General features: G+C 37.6%; 1 protein-coding gene across 4 annotated transcripts in view; it reads right to left on the bottom strand.

Annotated features, from left to right (window-relative positions):
* The window catches only part of ADGRV1 (adhesion G protein-coupled receptor V1), a 564,714-nt gene that overhangs the window by 82,130 nt on the left and 468,568 nt on the right, over positions 1 to 14,016 (bottom strand). For all 4 annotated transcript variants that reach the window (XM_037731465.1, XM_037731468.1, XM_017508574.2 and 1 more), the window contains one exon: positions 3,775 to 3,932. In XM_037731465.1, coding sequence (XP_037587393.1) covers positions 3,775 to 3,932 — 158 coding nt within the window. The remainder of the gene's footprint in view (positions 1 to 3,774; positions 3,933 to 14,016) is intronic.

Here is a 14,016-nt window from a genome sequence, read left to right as displayed (position 1 = left end):
CCTCTTGCACCTGTCTCTCACTCATCTACATTGTCTCATATCACTTATGAGCACATGAGTTTTACCAACTAATGGGGAGGAGCTCAAAGTAAAGATTTCTTTACATGAGAAAAGATGGCATTGTCAGGCAAATTTAAGAAAAAGTAAATAGACTGGCATGTTAGAATACAGGATAACAGTAACTAACTTGGGAATGGAAAGACAGTCCTGGTTAGGACCAGGACTCTTGTAAGCTAAAGAGACCGGACTTTCTTTTGGGGCAGTGAGAGAAACCTTGACTGAAATGCGGGAGAATGAGGAAATCCACTTTATATTTTTTAAATGTAGACATCTGAGATAAGAACATGGAGAAGAAAAAGAGTAGAACCAGAGATACTAATCAGAAAACTACTGCAAGAGTCCAAGTATAATGACTATTAGAATGAACTGCCATGGGAAGAGGGGAATTAGAAATACTATACATTTTTAAATTTGTAACACCACAATAGGGCAATACTTCTATTCACATTTTATCACAAGAGAGGGTTCCCTCATTAAGATACAACTGTGCTGGAACTTTTGCCTTATATTCAATGCTTGAGGGCTATCTTTTTCTGATAATCAGGGTACTGTTTTCTCTACTATATCAGTAATGAAGCATATCCAAGAGTTACATGGGGTGATTTAGTCATTCAAAGAATTAACTCACCACGTTAGCCCCCTATGTTAGCACTGTTGAAAACATGCAAGCATTGGCACTTTTTTCTTTTCTTTTTTTCTTTTTTTTGAGATGGAGTCTTACTCCATCATCCAGGCTGGAGTGCAGTGGCGTGATCTCGGCTCACCACAACCTCCGCCCTCTGGGGTTCAAGAGATTCTCTTGCCTCAGCCTCCCAAGTAGCTGGAGGCTACAAGTGCTGGCCACCAAGCCCGGCTAATTTTTGTATTTTAGTAGAGACGAGGTTTCACCATGTTGGCCAGGCTGGTCTTGAACTCCTGACCTCAGGTGATCAGGTGGGATTATAGGTGTGAGACACCATGCCCAGCCACAATGGCACTTTTACATTGGATATAAAACAACAAATCTTGTCACTTAGAGGAAGAAACAAACAACCTTTCCCCCAAAAAAGAATGTACATTTTAATAAGATGAATCTCAAGTTGATTAAAAGCACAGCTTCTGAAATGGGACCTAATTAAGCTAAAGAGCTCCTGCATAGCGAAAGAAAATATCAATAGAGAAAATAGAAAACTTACATAATGGGAGAAAACTTTTACAAACTATGCATCTGACAAAGGTCTAATATCCAGAATCTATAAGGAACCTAAATAAATTAACAGACAAAAACCAAACAAGCCCATTAAAAAGTGGGCAAAATACATTAACAGACACTTTTCAAAAGAAGACAAATGTGTCACGAAGAGGCTAACAAGCATATGAAAAACTGCCCAACATTGCTAATCATTAGAGAAATGCAAATCAAAACCACAGTGTTATACCACTTCACACCAGTCAGAATGGCTATCATTAAAAAGTTAAATAATAACCGATGCTGGCAAGGTTGTAGGGAAAAGGGAATACTTATACACTGCTGGTAGAAATGTATTTTAGTTCCACCATTGTGAAAAGCAGTTTGCTATTTCTCAAATAACTCAAAGCAGAATTACCACTTGACCCAGCAATCCCATTATTGGGTATGTACCCAAAGGAATAGAAATTGTTCTACCATGAAGACACATGCACACATACCTTAATCGCAGCACTATTCACAATAGCAAAGACATGAAATCAACCTAAATATCCATTTTTTATGGCTGTATAAAAAATAGATAAAGAAAATGTGGTACATATACACCATGGAATACTATGCAGCCATAAAAAAACCAAGATCATCTCCTTTGCAGCAACATAGATGGAGCTGGAGGCTGTTATCCTAAGTGAACTAACAGAAGAACAGAAAACCAAATACCACATGTTCTCACTTATAAGCGGGAGTGAATATTGAGTACCTATGGACACAAAGAAGAGACTAAGAGACACTGGGGCCTACTTGAGGGTAGAGGGAAAGAGGAGGGTGAGGACTGAAAAACTACCTTATTGGATACCATGCTTATTACCTGGGTGGTGAAATAATCTGTATACCAATCCCCCATGATGTATGCAGTTTATCTACATAACAAACATATACATGTACCCCTCAACCTAACATAAATGTAAAAAGAAAGAAAAGTAAAATTTTAAAAAATATAATCAAAAAATAAAAAGTATTAAAACTAAAAAACAAGCATAGCTTCTGGATAAATTTTGTGTCCCATAAAAAAAGTAGAATTTATACACTGAATATTTTTTATTAAAGGAGTTAAGATTAATCATAACCTTAAACAATATTCCTTGGCTGGACATGATGGCTCACATCTGTAATCCCAGCACTTGGGGAGGCCAGAGCGGGTGGATAGCCTGAGCTCAGGAGTTCAAGACCAGCCTGGGCAATGTGGTGAAACCCCATCTCTACTGAAAATACAAAAAATTAGCCAGGCATGGTGGCGCATGCCTGTAGTCCCAGCTACTCAAGTGGCTGAGTCAGAAGAATTGCTTCAACCCCACAGGCAGAGGCTGCAGTGAGCCAAGATCATGCCACTGTACTCCAGCCTGGGTGAAAGAGTTAGATACTGTCTCAGAAAAAAAAAAAAATCTGCCAACACAATGATGCATGCTAAATGGGAACGAATAGAAAAGAGCTAGCTAGATACTGCTATCCTACAAAGTATCCCACAAAGTAATACAAACGAGTGTTTTTTCTTTATACTACAAGGAAAATCTTTTTGCATATTTACTGATAAAGTTCAGGAACTAGAACTATATTACATTAGAGTGACATCCTGTAAGTGACAATAGCTATTGAGCCCCTAATAATGTATTAGACACTATTGTAGAGATATCATATATGCTACTTGCTTAAACTTTGACAAGTGCTTAAAATGTGAAGAATTCATCTAAGACTGTCATTCATTTGACTTTAGATTTGTAAAACTTAGAAAAAAGAAGGCTTCTCTTCCTCATTGGCCCAAGAGGATCCTCCACTTCCAGCTCTTAAGATGCTCCCTAATATCCCAGTCACTCACATAACATTTTAGAGAGCATTTTCTGTATGTAGGTATGTGGTTATTGCTTCTAGTTAAGAAAATTCCTGAGGGACTCTAATCTAAAAACAATAATAAAAAGAATCAAATCATAAAAACCTCTGTTAAGCATGATTCAAAGGGAAAAAATGAGCTGCAGTGAGAGCCAGTTTGAACTAGAAAGACTTGCACTCTTAAGTTACCAGACATGTGTAGCCACTTATGTAATTGTCTGATTACATATGTTTTTAGACATCTGTCAGCACAACCAGAGCTCCACATGCACACTCGTGAGCACTGTGGAGGTTTGTTCCACTGTGCAGAAGTCTCGGAATCAGAGAGAAATGAAAAGATGTCACAGGTAGAACACAAGTTATTATTGCTTCATTTAATGAAAGCTTGGGAAATGGTTCCCAAGGCTGTGACTCATTTACTTGGACATCAATATTTTAATGACAAAATTTGAACAAGCAATAAAACCTACAGAGCCCTGAAGAAAGAGACATCAGAGGTACCAAGAAGCAGGAGAAACTGGAGAGATAAACTTAACTTGTGGCTTCAGAGCTGAAAGCTGGGCCTAACTTCCCTCTTTTGGATAAAAAAAAAATGTTCAGTGACATTTTCCCACCATTAAAGGGTTTCCATCTCCAAAGTACAAATATAGTTCCTTTCAAACCTGCAGCATTTGTCCTTCCTCTGAAGACATCGTCATATGCTTTCCACTGTGGCTTCACCTGGTAGGCATGGATGAACACCACGAACACCACCACGAGGCACATCAAAGGAACAAGAGCTGCAGTGAACAAAGCAGCATAGATGTTTGGAATAAAACAGCTGGAAAAGAAATGAGAAGTAACTCAGTCACTTTCAGTGCAGATATTTCTAAATTCAGAATGTGTCGCGTCACCACTTTATACTAGCTCTTTGTATCGGGTTGCTGGCAGCACCAGGTTTTTGGTTTGCTAAAACTGAAGTTCTGTTTGAGTACAACATCTGATTAAATCTAGCCCACTGCTTTACACAGTAGGTTCCTTGAACAATCATCTCATGTAAAGTTTAGAAAACTTCAAAAAAGGTTATGGCCAAATAAATTTGAGATATGCACACCATCTATATACATCTCATGTATATAGATAGGTTAAGGGTACATATCTGTTCATTTTAAAAATGCCACAGAAAGTCATGGAGTCAAGAGATCTGGGCTATGAAATCAGGCTAGTGAATTCAGCACCACAACGTAAAAAAAAGAGTCAGTTTAGATACATTTTTAAAATTTCTCTGAACTGTCTCTCATCTTTAAAATAAGAATTATAGACAGGCACAGTGGTTCACGTCTATAATCCCAGCACTTTGGGAGGCCGAGGAAGGCAGGTCCCCTAAAATCAGGAGTTCAAGACTAGCCTGGCCAACATGGTGAAACCCCATCTCTACGAAAAATGCAAAAACATTAGTTAAGTGTGGTGGCAGGTGCCTGTAGTCCCAGCTACTTGAGAGGCTGAGGAAGAAGAATTGCTTGAACCCGGGAGGCAGAGGTTGCAGTGAGCCAAGGTCATGCCACTGCCCTCTAGCCAGGGTGACAGAGCAAGACTCCATCTAAAAAAAAATTAAAAATAAATAAATAAATAAATAAAGATTGTGATAGTGTATACAACACAAGTTAGTTGTTAAGATTAACCAAAATGATTCACATAAAGCATTTAGCAAATTTTGTTTAACCCATCATTTCTAGAGTTCAATGAAAATTAGACCCTTCTGCTTTTTCACACACATGTGCACACACAGATACACAGACATATGGTCACGCTATAGGACTAATGTGTTCTGCAACACTTTGGGAATCACTAATAACACTATTAGGAGGGAAGCTCCATTTGGAGTTTTCTTCCTGAGAGGAGCCTAACAGGAAATAAAGGATGAGAGATCATGTCACAATTAGGGAGCTAATAACAAAGCATGAGTTTGCCTTGCTTTTCCAGCCCCATCATCCCTTGGGAACCACATGAGAGAAGGTATTGTTTAAAGGCAAATCTGAGGATTCCCAGGGCTCCACTCTGTCATCTCTACAATCTTGTTTTTTTGAGTGACTGACAGTTTTGACATTCCTAAACTATACATTTCCCCAAGAGCCATCTATTCTTTCTTGAAAATGAAGACGATTTCTCCATTTAGAAGCTATTCTGCACAATTGTATCTATTATTACTGGATTTAGATAGGACAATGAAGTTTAAGGCAAACTTTATTTATTTATTTATTTTGGTAACACTGAAATTATCAGCAAAATGGTTTTAGAGATATAACTAAAAATTTTTGCTTATAGATCATAACATCCACTTGTGCTTTACATAAAATCTTGCATGAAAATCTCAAAATGGAGGAAAGTGAAACAGGTTCTCAATATCTAAAACTATGCCTTTGAAGTATTCTTGTAAGAGATATACCTCCAAGTTACAAGACTATACTTTTAATTACAAGAAATCTTAATAGTATAAAGTGTTTCTTTTAAAATATTTTCCCCACCTTCTCTATTTTTCAAAAATATAATATCTATAAATCTAGATTATAATACAGCCATAAATACTAGGCTTTGAAGAAGACTCAGGGGAAAAAAACACATAGCCGGTTTAGAAGGAATCCAGAATATAAGTAACCAGGGAAAACACTCATTCTTCTGATTTGGGAAAATAGTGTCTCTCTCTTTTTTTTTTTAATAACTTCAACTTTTATTTTAGATTCTGGGAGTCCATGAGCAAGTTTGTTACATGAGTATATTGCATGATGTTGAGGTTTGGGATATGAATGATCCCATCACCCAGATAGTGAGCAAAATGTCCAAATCAGTTTTTTAATCTTTGCCCTCCTCCATCCCTTCCCCATCTATCAGTTTCCAGTGGCTGTTGTTGCCATCTTTATGTCCAAGAGTATACAATGTTTAGCTTCCACTTGTAAGTGAAAACATGTGGCATTTGGTTTTTTGTTCTTGTGTTAATTTGCCTAGAATAATGGCCTCCAGCTCCATTCGTATTGTTGCAAAGGACATAATTTCATTCTTTTTTTGTGGCTGCATAGTATTCCATGGTTTATATGTACCATATTTTCTTTATTCAACCCGTCATTGTTGGGCACCTGGGTTGACTTCATGTCTTTGCTATTGTGAATAGTGCTGCAATAAACATACAAGTGCATGTATCCTTTTGATAGAATGATTTATTTTCATTTGGATATATGTCCAGTGATGGGATTGCTGGGTCAAATCGTAGTTATGTTCTAAGTTCTTTGAGAAATCTCCAAACTGCTTTCCATGGGGTCTGAGCAAATTTATATTCACACCAATAGTATATATACATTCTGTTTTCTCCACAACCTTGCTAATATCTGTTGTTTTATGACTTTTTAATAATGACCATTTTGACAGGTGTGAAATGGTGTCTCACTGTGGTTTTGATTTGCATTTCCCTGATGACTGATGATGTTGTTGAACATTTTATCATATGTTTGTTGACTGCTTATAAGTCTTCTTTTGCGAAGTATCTGTTCATGTTTTTTGTCTACTTTTCAGTGGAGTTATTTGTTTTTTGCTTGTTAAATTGTATAAGTTCCTAACAGATTCGGGATATTAGATCTTTGTCAGATGCATGGTTTTTGAGTATTTTCCCCCATTTTGAAAGGCGTCTTTTACTCTGTTGATACTTGTCAGTTTTGCTTTTGTTGCAATTGCTTTTGGGGTCATAACCATGAAATCTCAATGGACACAGAGCCAGTGCCTATGTCTAGAATGATATTTCCTAGGTTTCCTTTGGGGAGTTTTATAGTTTTATGTTATACAGTTAAGTCTTTAGCCCATCCAGTTAATTTTTGTATATAGTGTAAGGACGGGATCCAGTTTCAATCTTTTTCATGTGGCTAGCCAGTTATCACAGCACCATTTATTCACTGACTAGAGAGTCCTTTCCCTGTCATTTGTTCTTATTAGCTTTGCAGAAGATCAGACATTTGTAGGTGTGTGGCTTTATTTTTCAGTTTGCTAACTTATTCCATTGATCTATATATCTGTTTTTGTATCAGTACCATGCTGTTTCGGTTATTATAGCCTTGTAGTATAGAGCCAGGTCATGTGATGCCTCTGGCTTTGCTCTTTTTACTTAAGATTTCTTTGGCTATTCAGGCTATTTTTTTGTTTCATATAAATTTTAGAATAGCTTTTTTCTAATTCTATGAAAAATGATGTTGGTTGTTTGATAGGAATAGCCTTGAATCTGTAGATTGCTCTGAGTAGTATGGCCATTTGAACAATATTGATTCTTCTAATCCACAAGCTGGAATGTTTTTCCATTTGTTTGTGTCATGTATGATTTCTTTCAGCAGTGTTTTGTAATTCTCCTTGTAATACTTCGCCAGATGCATTCCTAGGTATTTTATTTTATTTTATTGTGAGTATCTCAATTTTATATTAAAAAGAAATATGTTATTAAAGGCCTAATTCAGATACTATTTCTAATTAACATAATCTGCTAAATGTATTCCTCATGTAAATAAGACATATTTCAAGAGATATTTCAATACATACTCTGTATCTGCAAAGGTATATAAGAATGATAAACTTCTTGGCTTTTAGAATTTAATTTTGATGGCACAAAGCCTGAATCATTACCTGAACACACATCTGTATGCAATCAGACCTGATTCTTCCACATGAAGGGCACGTGATTAAATGGGCAAACAATAATGATCTTAATATTGAATATACTTCTGCACTAAAAATAGTGGTCATGTTGGTTACTTGTTCTTATGTATATTGGCTTCAAATGGTTACTTTTTTTTCACGTGAATTATAGGTTCTATTGACAGCAGGTAGCCTAAAGACGCTAATACAAATTCTGATGAAGAATTATGCTTAGGTTCCACTGCCTTATTTGCATTTTAAAAACTGTCACCACAATTCAGTTCAGGACTGCAAATTAGGGAAAATTACTGAATCTATTGAGTTGCCCTACAAGTATAAAGATTTCGTGCAGAGTGCTATGGGAATAGACGTGACTGTCCAACATCCATGTTCTCCTGTGGCTAACCATATTTGGGGCTCACCTTCTTATTCGGAAAACTTTGCTAGAACTTTCATCTGCTTTAAAGAACAAACTTTAAAAGGTGATCTCCAACTGATGACACATCATTTTGATTAAAAAATTAAGCAAGCAATGTGAACCTTTGGGAGGATGGAGGTAACCAGACATGTCCACAGCTCCCCACAGGAACAGAAGGGAACTCTCTAAGTGCTATTGCTCTTAAAAATATTCTTGCAATTTTCCCTGCTTATAGGATGACTTGACACTGATGGCTCATCCTTTCAGAAAAGGGGCAGGAAAATGACTTTTCTCCTTTTATTCAGAGCTCCACAAGTCATGGCTTCTCAGAAGCGCTGGGCCCCTGAGGGTACCTACTCCATGTTTATCCTCTACAGGGTCTATGTCAGGCCAGAATGTAAAGGAGGAGGGCTTGCTCCTACAGCATGCCTGTTCGCATTGGCAGCTCCTCTTGCCTTCTTCTCTGCCTACAGCATTGCAGAACTTCAGGGCCAGTCCCTTTGCTCTCTGCTGTCCAGCTGGGACTCCATCCCAGTCTCCTTCAAACAAAAAATGCCTGCCTTGTGTAGTACCTCTTAGGGATTAGGGAGTCAGTCAGTGTTGTGAAAAACAACATTTGCAAAGGAGGCAGGGCTACCAGGGTAACCCACGGTGCAGGTAACAGATGGGATTCCCACTCCCTGATGGTCCGTGGAGAGGAGGTGGGACTAGCTATGATTCTGCATCCCCAGATTTTGCTTATATACTTAAAACCTTCTTGTTTTAACTTATCTTTTAACTCTTCTTTTAAAGCGAATAGGTATTATTCTGATTTTCTGAGCAACATTGTCTGAATAAAATTTCTACTGGTGTAAAATAAAATTTCTCCCAACTACTTAAAAATGCTCAAGATAAATGAACTATATTCTACCCTTGAAAGAAAAAAAAATAGGAGCCTCACCAACCAGAATTTCCTCCAGTCCATTCAAACTAGAGGTACAGTATATTCAGGTAGTTAGTTTGAGGATTAGATCACATGAAAGTGATGTGGGGTGTTAGGAAACTGTGAATATCATGTTAGAATAGTTTTTGAAATAAGTCTGGGAATGAATTCTTGGAAAAACTGAATGTAACATAAGAAATACGTAGACAGAATGTGATGCCTGCACCAGGGCTGTGGAAGTAGCTGATTAACGTGTAGGCAACTATTGCTTCAAGAACAGATCTGGCAGATATGAGAAGAGAAAGTGAGACAAAGGCCATGTAGATTTGCTTCTTTAAAAAGAGTGAGGAGAATGTGTTCTCTGTAATTACCAGCTCAACCAGGTTCAAAGAACTCCAGCGATCTTTCTCTCTTTGGGTGTTGAACAGTTTTTTGGGGCCTTACAACCACATGACTAACTTTTACTGTTCCTTTTTAAATTTTCATGGATAAATTTTCTTATTATAACCTACAGACAATTCTAATTTACTTCAAAATTTTGTCAGGACTTCATCTTTTCTCTATATTTAGCCAGATGAAACAAGTAGATGCTGTTTCATTACCTTCAAGTTTTTCCTTTTCCAAGTCTACCCTCAGAGCATTCACAATGCTTTTAGTCAGTTTCTAATTTAGTAAGATTATTACCTCTCCTCGGTAACGCTTTAAACTTATTGAAATGTTTTCACTTATGCTACCCAACTTGATATTTAAAAAATTTATGTGGGTGGCATGGAGTATCTCAGTTTCTTTATTCCTGTCTGAAATCTTCAAAAGAAGGAGTTTAGAGGCAGAGGGGTCTAGGAGAGACATGAACTCTACTTACAACCACTGAGAATACTGGAATGGATGCTGGGAACTCCTTGTGCATGAGATTGTAATTTGCATCCGTTTAAATTACATTTTAAAGAACAAGTTGACCCTGGCAAGCTGGAAAATCTGAAGAAATCCAGGCAGCTGACAACCAGGTTATATCTGGGTTACATAGGTAATGAAAAGGACCCAGGTAGTAAAAGGACAATAAATGTTTCCAAGGTCTTCTTTGTGAGTACTTCTCACTAAGACAAGGATAATAGTCATGATTCACAGGCTTAAGTGTCAGCCTCCCTCAAAGGTCTCCTGAGTATTTCTTCAGTAATAGCCTCTACGTTAAAAGAGGCTATTTGTCACTTCAACTAACTTTTTCTTCTCTACATGGAAATTCACAGTGCTGATCTACTTTATCAGGGGAACGCATGAGATGGTCTATCAATCAAGAATTGTTCACCATTTATCACAAACTGGTTTCCAATTTGTATAAAGAGTACAATATATCTGCTTATTGATTTTATTAGTTGAAGAATACAGATGTTATTAATTCTATAGATGCTTATTCTTTATAAAGTCTAACACACTATTTATCATTTCAATATTCCTTTCTTTGTATACTCAATTTACGTTCTTTCCAAAGATAATGCTCTTACTTAACATACATTTTTATTTGCTTGTGAATTTATGTACGTATGCATTGTGTGTGTATGTACTTCCTGATCAATCCAAAATGGCTGGAGAGATTTAGAGAAACACTTTAAGCACATTAATTTTTTTAAAGGAATAAATTTATGAAAACATCAGAGAAAAGGAGAAACACAGTTTGGGTTTAAACAGTTTTAAGTAGGAAAATATCCCTTTTTCTGCCTTTCTGTTATAGAACTTATAGCAGTTTTCATATCCAGGGGAATCAACTAAATTCTAAAATGCATTTTTGTTTAAGTTTATGCTTTGAACAACATTACTATTAAGATTAAACTGCAGACAATCTCTACAAAGTGAAATGGAGCATTAAGAAAACATATGAACTTAGGGAGAGGGGAACAGTTTTTCCTAAACTGAATTGGCTGGATAATTAAGACTAATTAAGTATTACTACTACCACTACTACTATTGCTAGCAATCACTTACTGTGTGCCAGGCATGAAATTCAATTCTTACGTCCATTAACCCACTGAAACATAACTATAACCCATTATCGTTATGTACATATGGGGAAAACAACACCTAAATCATAAAATATCAAATTGCTGAGACCTTAAACAGGCTCACTGGTCTTCACCAAACCTCTACAATTCTACAATTATTTCCACAATTCCAGTATAGACACATTTGAGTTAGTGGCAAATATGCCAGTGTTCTTTGAGGACAAGGACTGTAACATTTTCTTTATATTTCTTCTAGAGCTTTGCACAATCAGATCTTTAAGAAATGCTCATTGATTTAACTGGTTCTTAGCAGTTTTTGAAAACCTCTCACTTAAAAATATGGCATAGAAAATCCAATATTTCAAGTGTCCTCAGCTCATTCATAATCCAGTTAACATTTAAATATCAATCACATACTAGCTTCCATGCTGGGCATGGAAGGGCATATAAAGATGCCTAAGGTGTGGTCCCTCCTATCAGGGAGAATATATTTCCAATAAATGCAGAGAATTTCTGAATCTAGTCTTCTACCGGAAGTTGTGTTGTTCTTCCATCAGCATCATCACCACCACCACCAGCTCTACCATGGAGCTCCTGAATCTCATCTGCAGTTTCACAAGTTCCCCAGGTGCTTCCTATGCATATTAATCCTGTTTAGAAAAAGAAGTGCAGCTCACTGCCAACTTCATTTAATTTTACATAAACATATTCTTTGAGGCTGAGGCAAATTTGGCTGATTTTCAATGTGAAAAGAAAATATAAAAACTGTTCTTGGAGTTATTTCTAAACAGAACTAACATCAGAATTGTCTGAATCATCAGACTCTTCTATTTTGGAAAAATCTGATTCATCAAATGAATCTTCCACCAACAACTGCTCCAGAATGATGTTAATATCATGCGTAGGAATGCTACATTTTCTAGGATTTGACAATTTCAATGATAGAGAATTACTATATATTGTAAATGGAAATACCACTACTAAAAATAGAATGCTATAAATAGAATTATGTCTTTTGGGCTGGGTACAGTGGCTCATGCCTGTAATCCCAGCATTTTGGGAGGCCGAGGTGGGTGGATCACCAGAAGTCAGGAGTTTGAGACCAGCCTGGCCAACGTGGAGAAACCCCATCTCTTATAAAAAATAAAAATTAAAAAAAAATTATGTCTTTTGTTTCCAAAGTCCACATATTAGAGATATGTGAAAATAATAAAAGAGATATTTCACGACAAAATTATCTTGGGGTAAATGCTGCAGCCACACGCACCGGCTGTGGGTATTCTTGGAGCAAACAGGAAAAAGGATTAAAGTTTGAGAAAATCAGTTTGGTGCAGTGGTTCACACCTATAATCACAGCACTTTGGGAGGCTGAGGTGGGCAGATGGCTTGAACTCAGGAGTTCAAGGCCAGCCATGAGCAACATGGAGAAACCCCATCTCTACAAAAAATAGCAAAATTAGTCAGGTATGGTGGTACCATGCCTGTGGTCTCAGTTTCTTGGAGACTGAAGTGGGAGGATCACCTGAGCCTAGGAGGTCAAGGTTGCAGTGAGCCAAGATCATGCTACTGCACTCCAGCCTGGGTAACAGAGCGAAACTCAATCTCAAAAAAAAAGTCTGAGAAACACTCTTCTAGCACACTCTTTATAAAGTAGCTTAGCCTAATTAACAAGTTAATCCTTACATCCCTTTGGTTGGGAGCCATGGTGCTATAGAACCCTAAGGAGAATCAGACCCAGAGGCTTCACAGCACATGGTAGTCACAGCAGCATGAAGAACCATTGAGAAAGAAAACAGCTGGAAGCAAAAGGAATAGAAAAGCAAAGATCTGTGATATTTAGAAGCCTGGGCTCTTCGGAGGCAATGTTCAGAAGAAATCTGAATGTTGTAGAAAAGAAGAGCTAGGATTAAGGTGACAGAAGATACAGCAGATCTGCAGACTGGCCGAAAGAGATGGGAGGGAAAGTGCTGGGATGCAGTGGGAGTGGTAGGACCTTAATATTTAGTTCTGCTGCATCTAAACAGCTCTTGAAGAAATAAGGTTTCTGTGTGAGTGCAATTGACATGTTCCACAGTGACCCATGCTGCTCAAAGTTTCTGGAAAGGGAGATCCCTATGCCACATCCTCCACCCCCAGCCCCCCAGCCACAGATGACTGGCTCTGAGATGAACACCTGTCTCAGAGACAACCATTCTCACTTGCTTCTGACTTATAACTTGGTGACTCTGCTCTCAAAGTTGAGCTGAGTCAATCTGTCTTTTGCCCTTGAGAATTTAACAGGGATACTTGCAAATTAATGGTGGGCTCTAGAGATGATGTGAGGGCAAATGGCCATATTGGAGCAAATACATAAATCTGAGGAAGAAATGGACAGAGAAAGGGGAAGCAAGAGAGAAGGGGAGAGAAGAAGAGGGTTCAGATGCTTGTTAACACCACAGAGGTGAGAGACTCTGTGGTCCCTAAAAGAAGAATGAGGCTCTGGCTTCTGGCATGCTAGTTCCAGGTCTCCTGAGGTTCAACTATACCTCATTTCCTGCTTTTGAATGTCCACAGGAATGCCTGTGCTATACTTCTATACCACCACCTCCCTTTGACTTGAAATAACTTTTGTGGATTTACATGCAACTACAATGACCATAGTCAAAACACAACTAATGAGCAAGTGATAAAGAGAAAAAGGGAGTGAACACACAACTGTTCTTTAAACAACACTGCCCTCGAAGATGCACAGGATTCCACTATCATGTCTACGGGTTCAAGACAACACTCCACACCATGGTGAGAGTTGCTAACTCTATGTATTGACAAATGCCTCAAAATATGCCAAAGGACCAAGGAACAAGAATTGGGCTCATTTTTAAGTACTTAAAATGTACTCACATGCTTATATTGTTTTAAAAGATTGAGAAAGGAAAAAATGAAC

The sequence above is a fragment of the Cebus imitator genome, unplaced genomic scaffold (genome assembly GCF_001604975.1).
Source record: "Cebus imitator isolate Cc_AM_T3 unplaced genomic scaffold, Cebus_imitator-1.0 Scaffold16, whole genome shotgun sequence".
Taxonomy (NCBI): domain Eukaryota; kingdom Metazoa; phylum Chordata; class Mammalia; order Primates; family Cebidae; genus Cebus; species Cebus imitator.
Note: the sequence above shows the minus strand (reverse complement) of the source record. Positions and strands in the feature narration are given on the sequence as shown.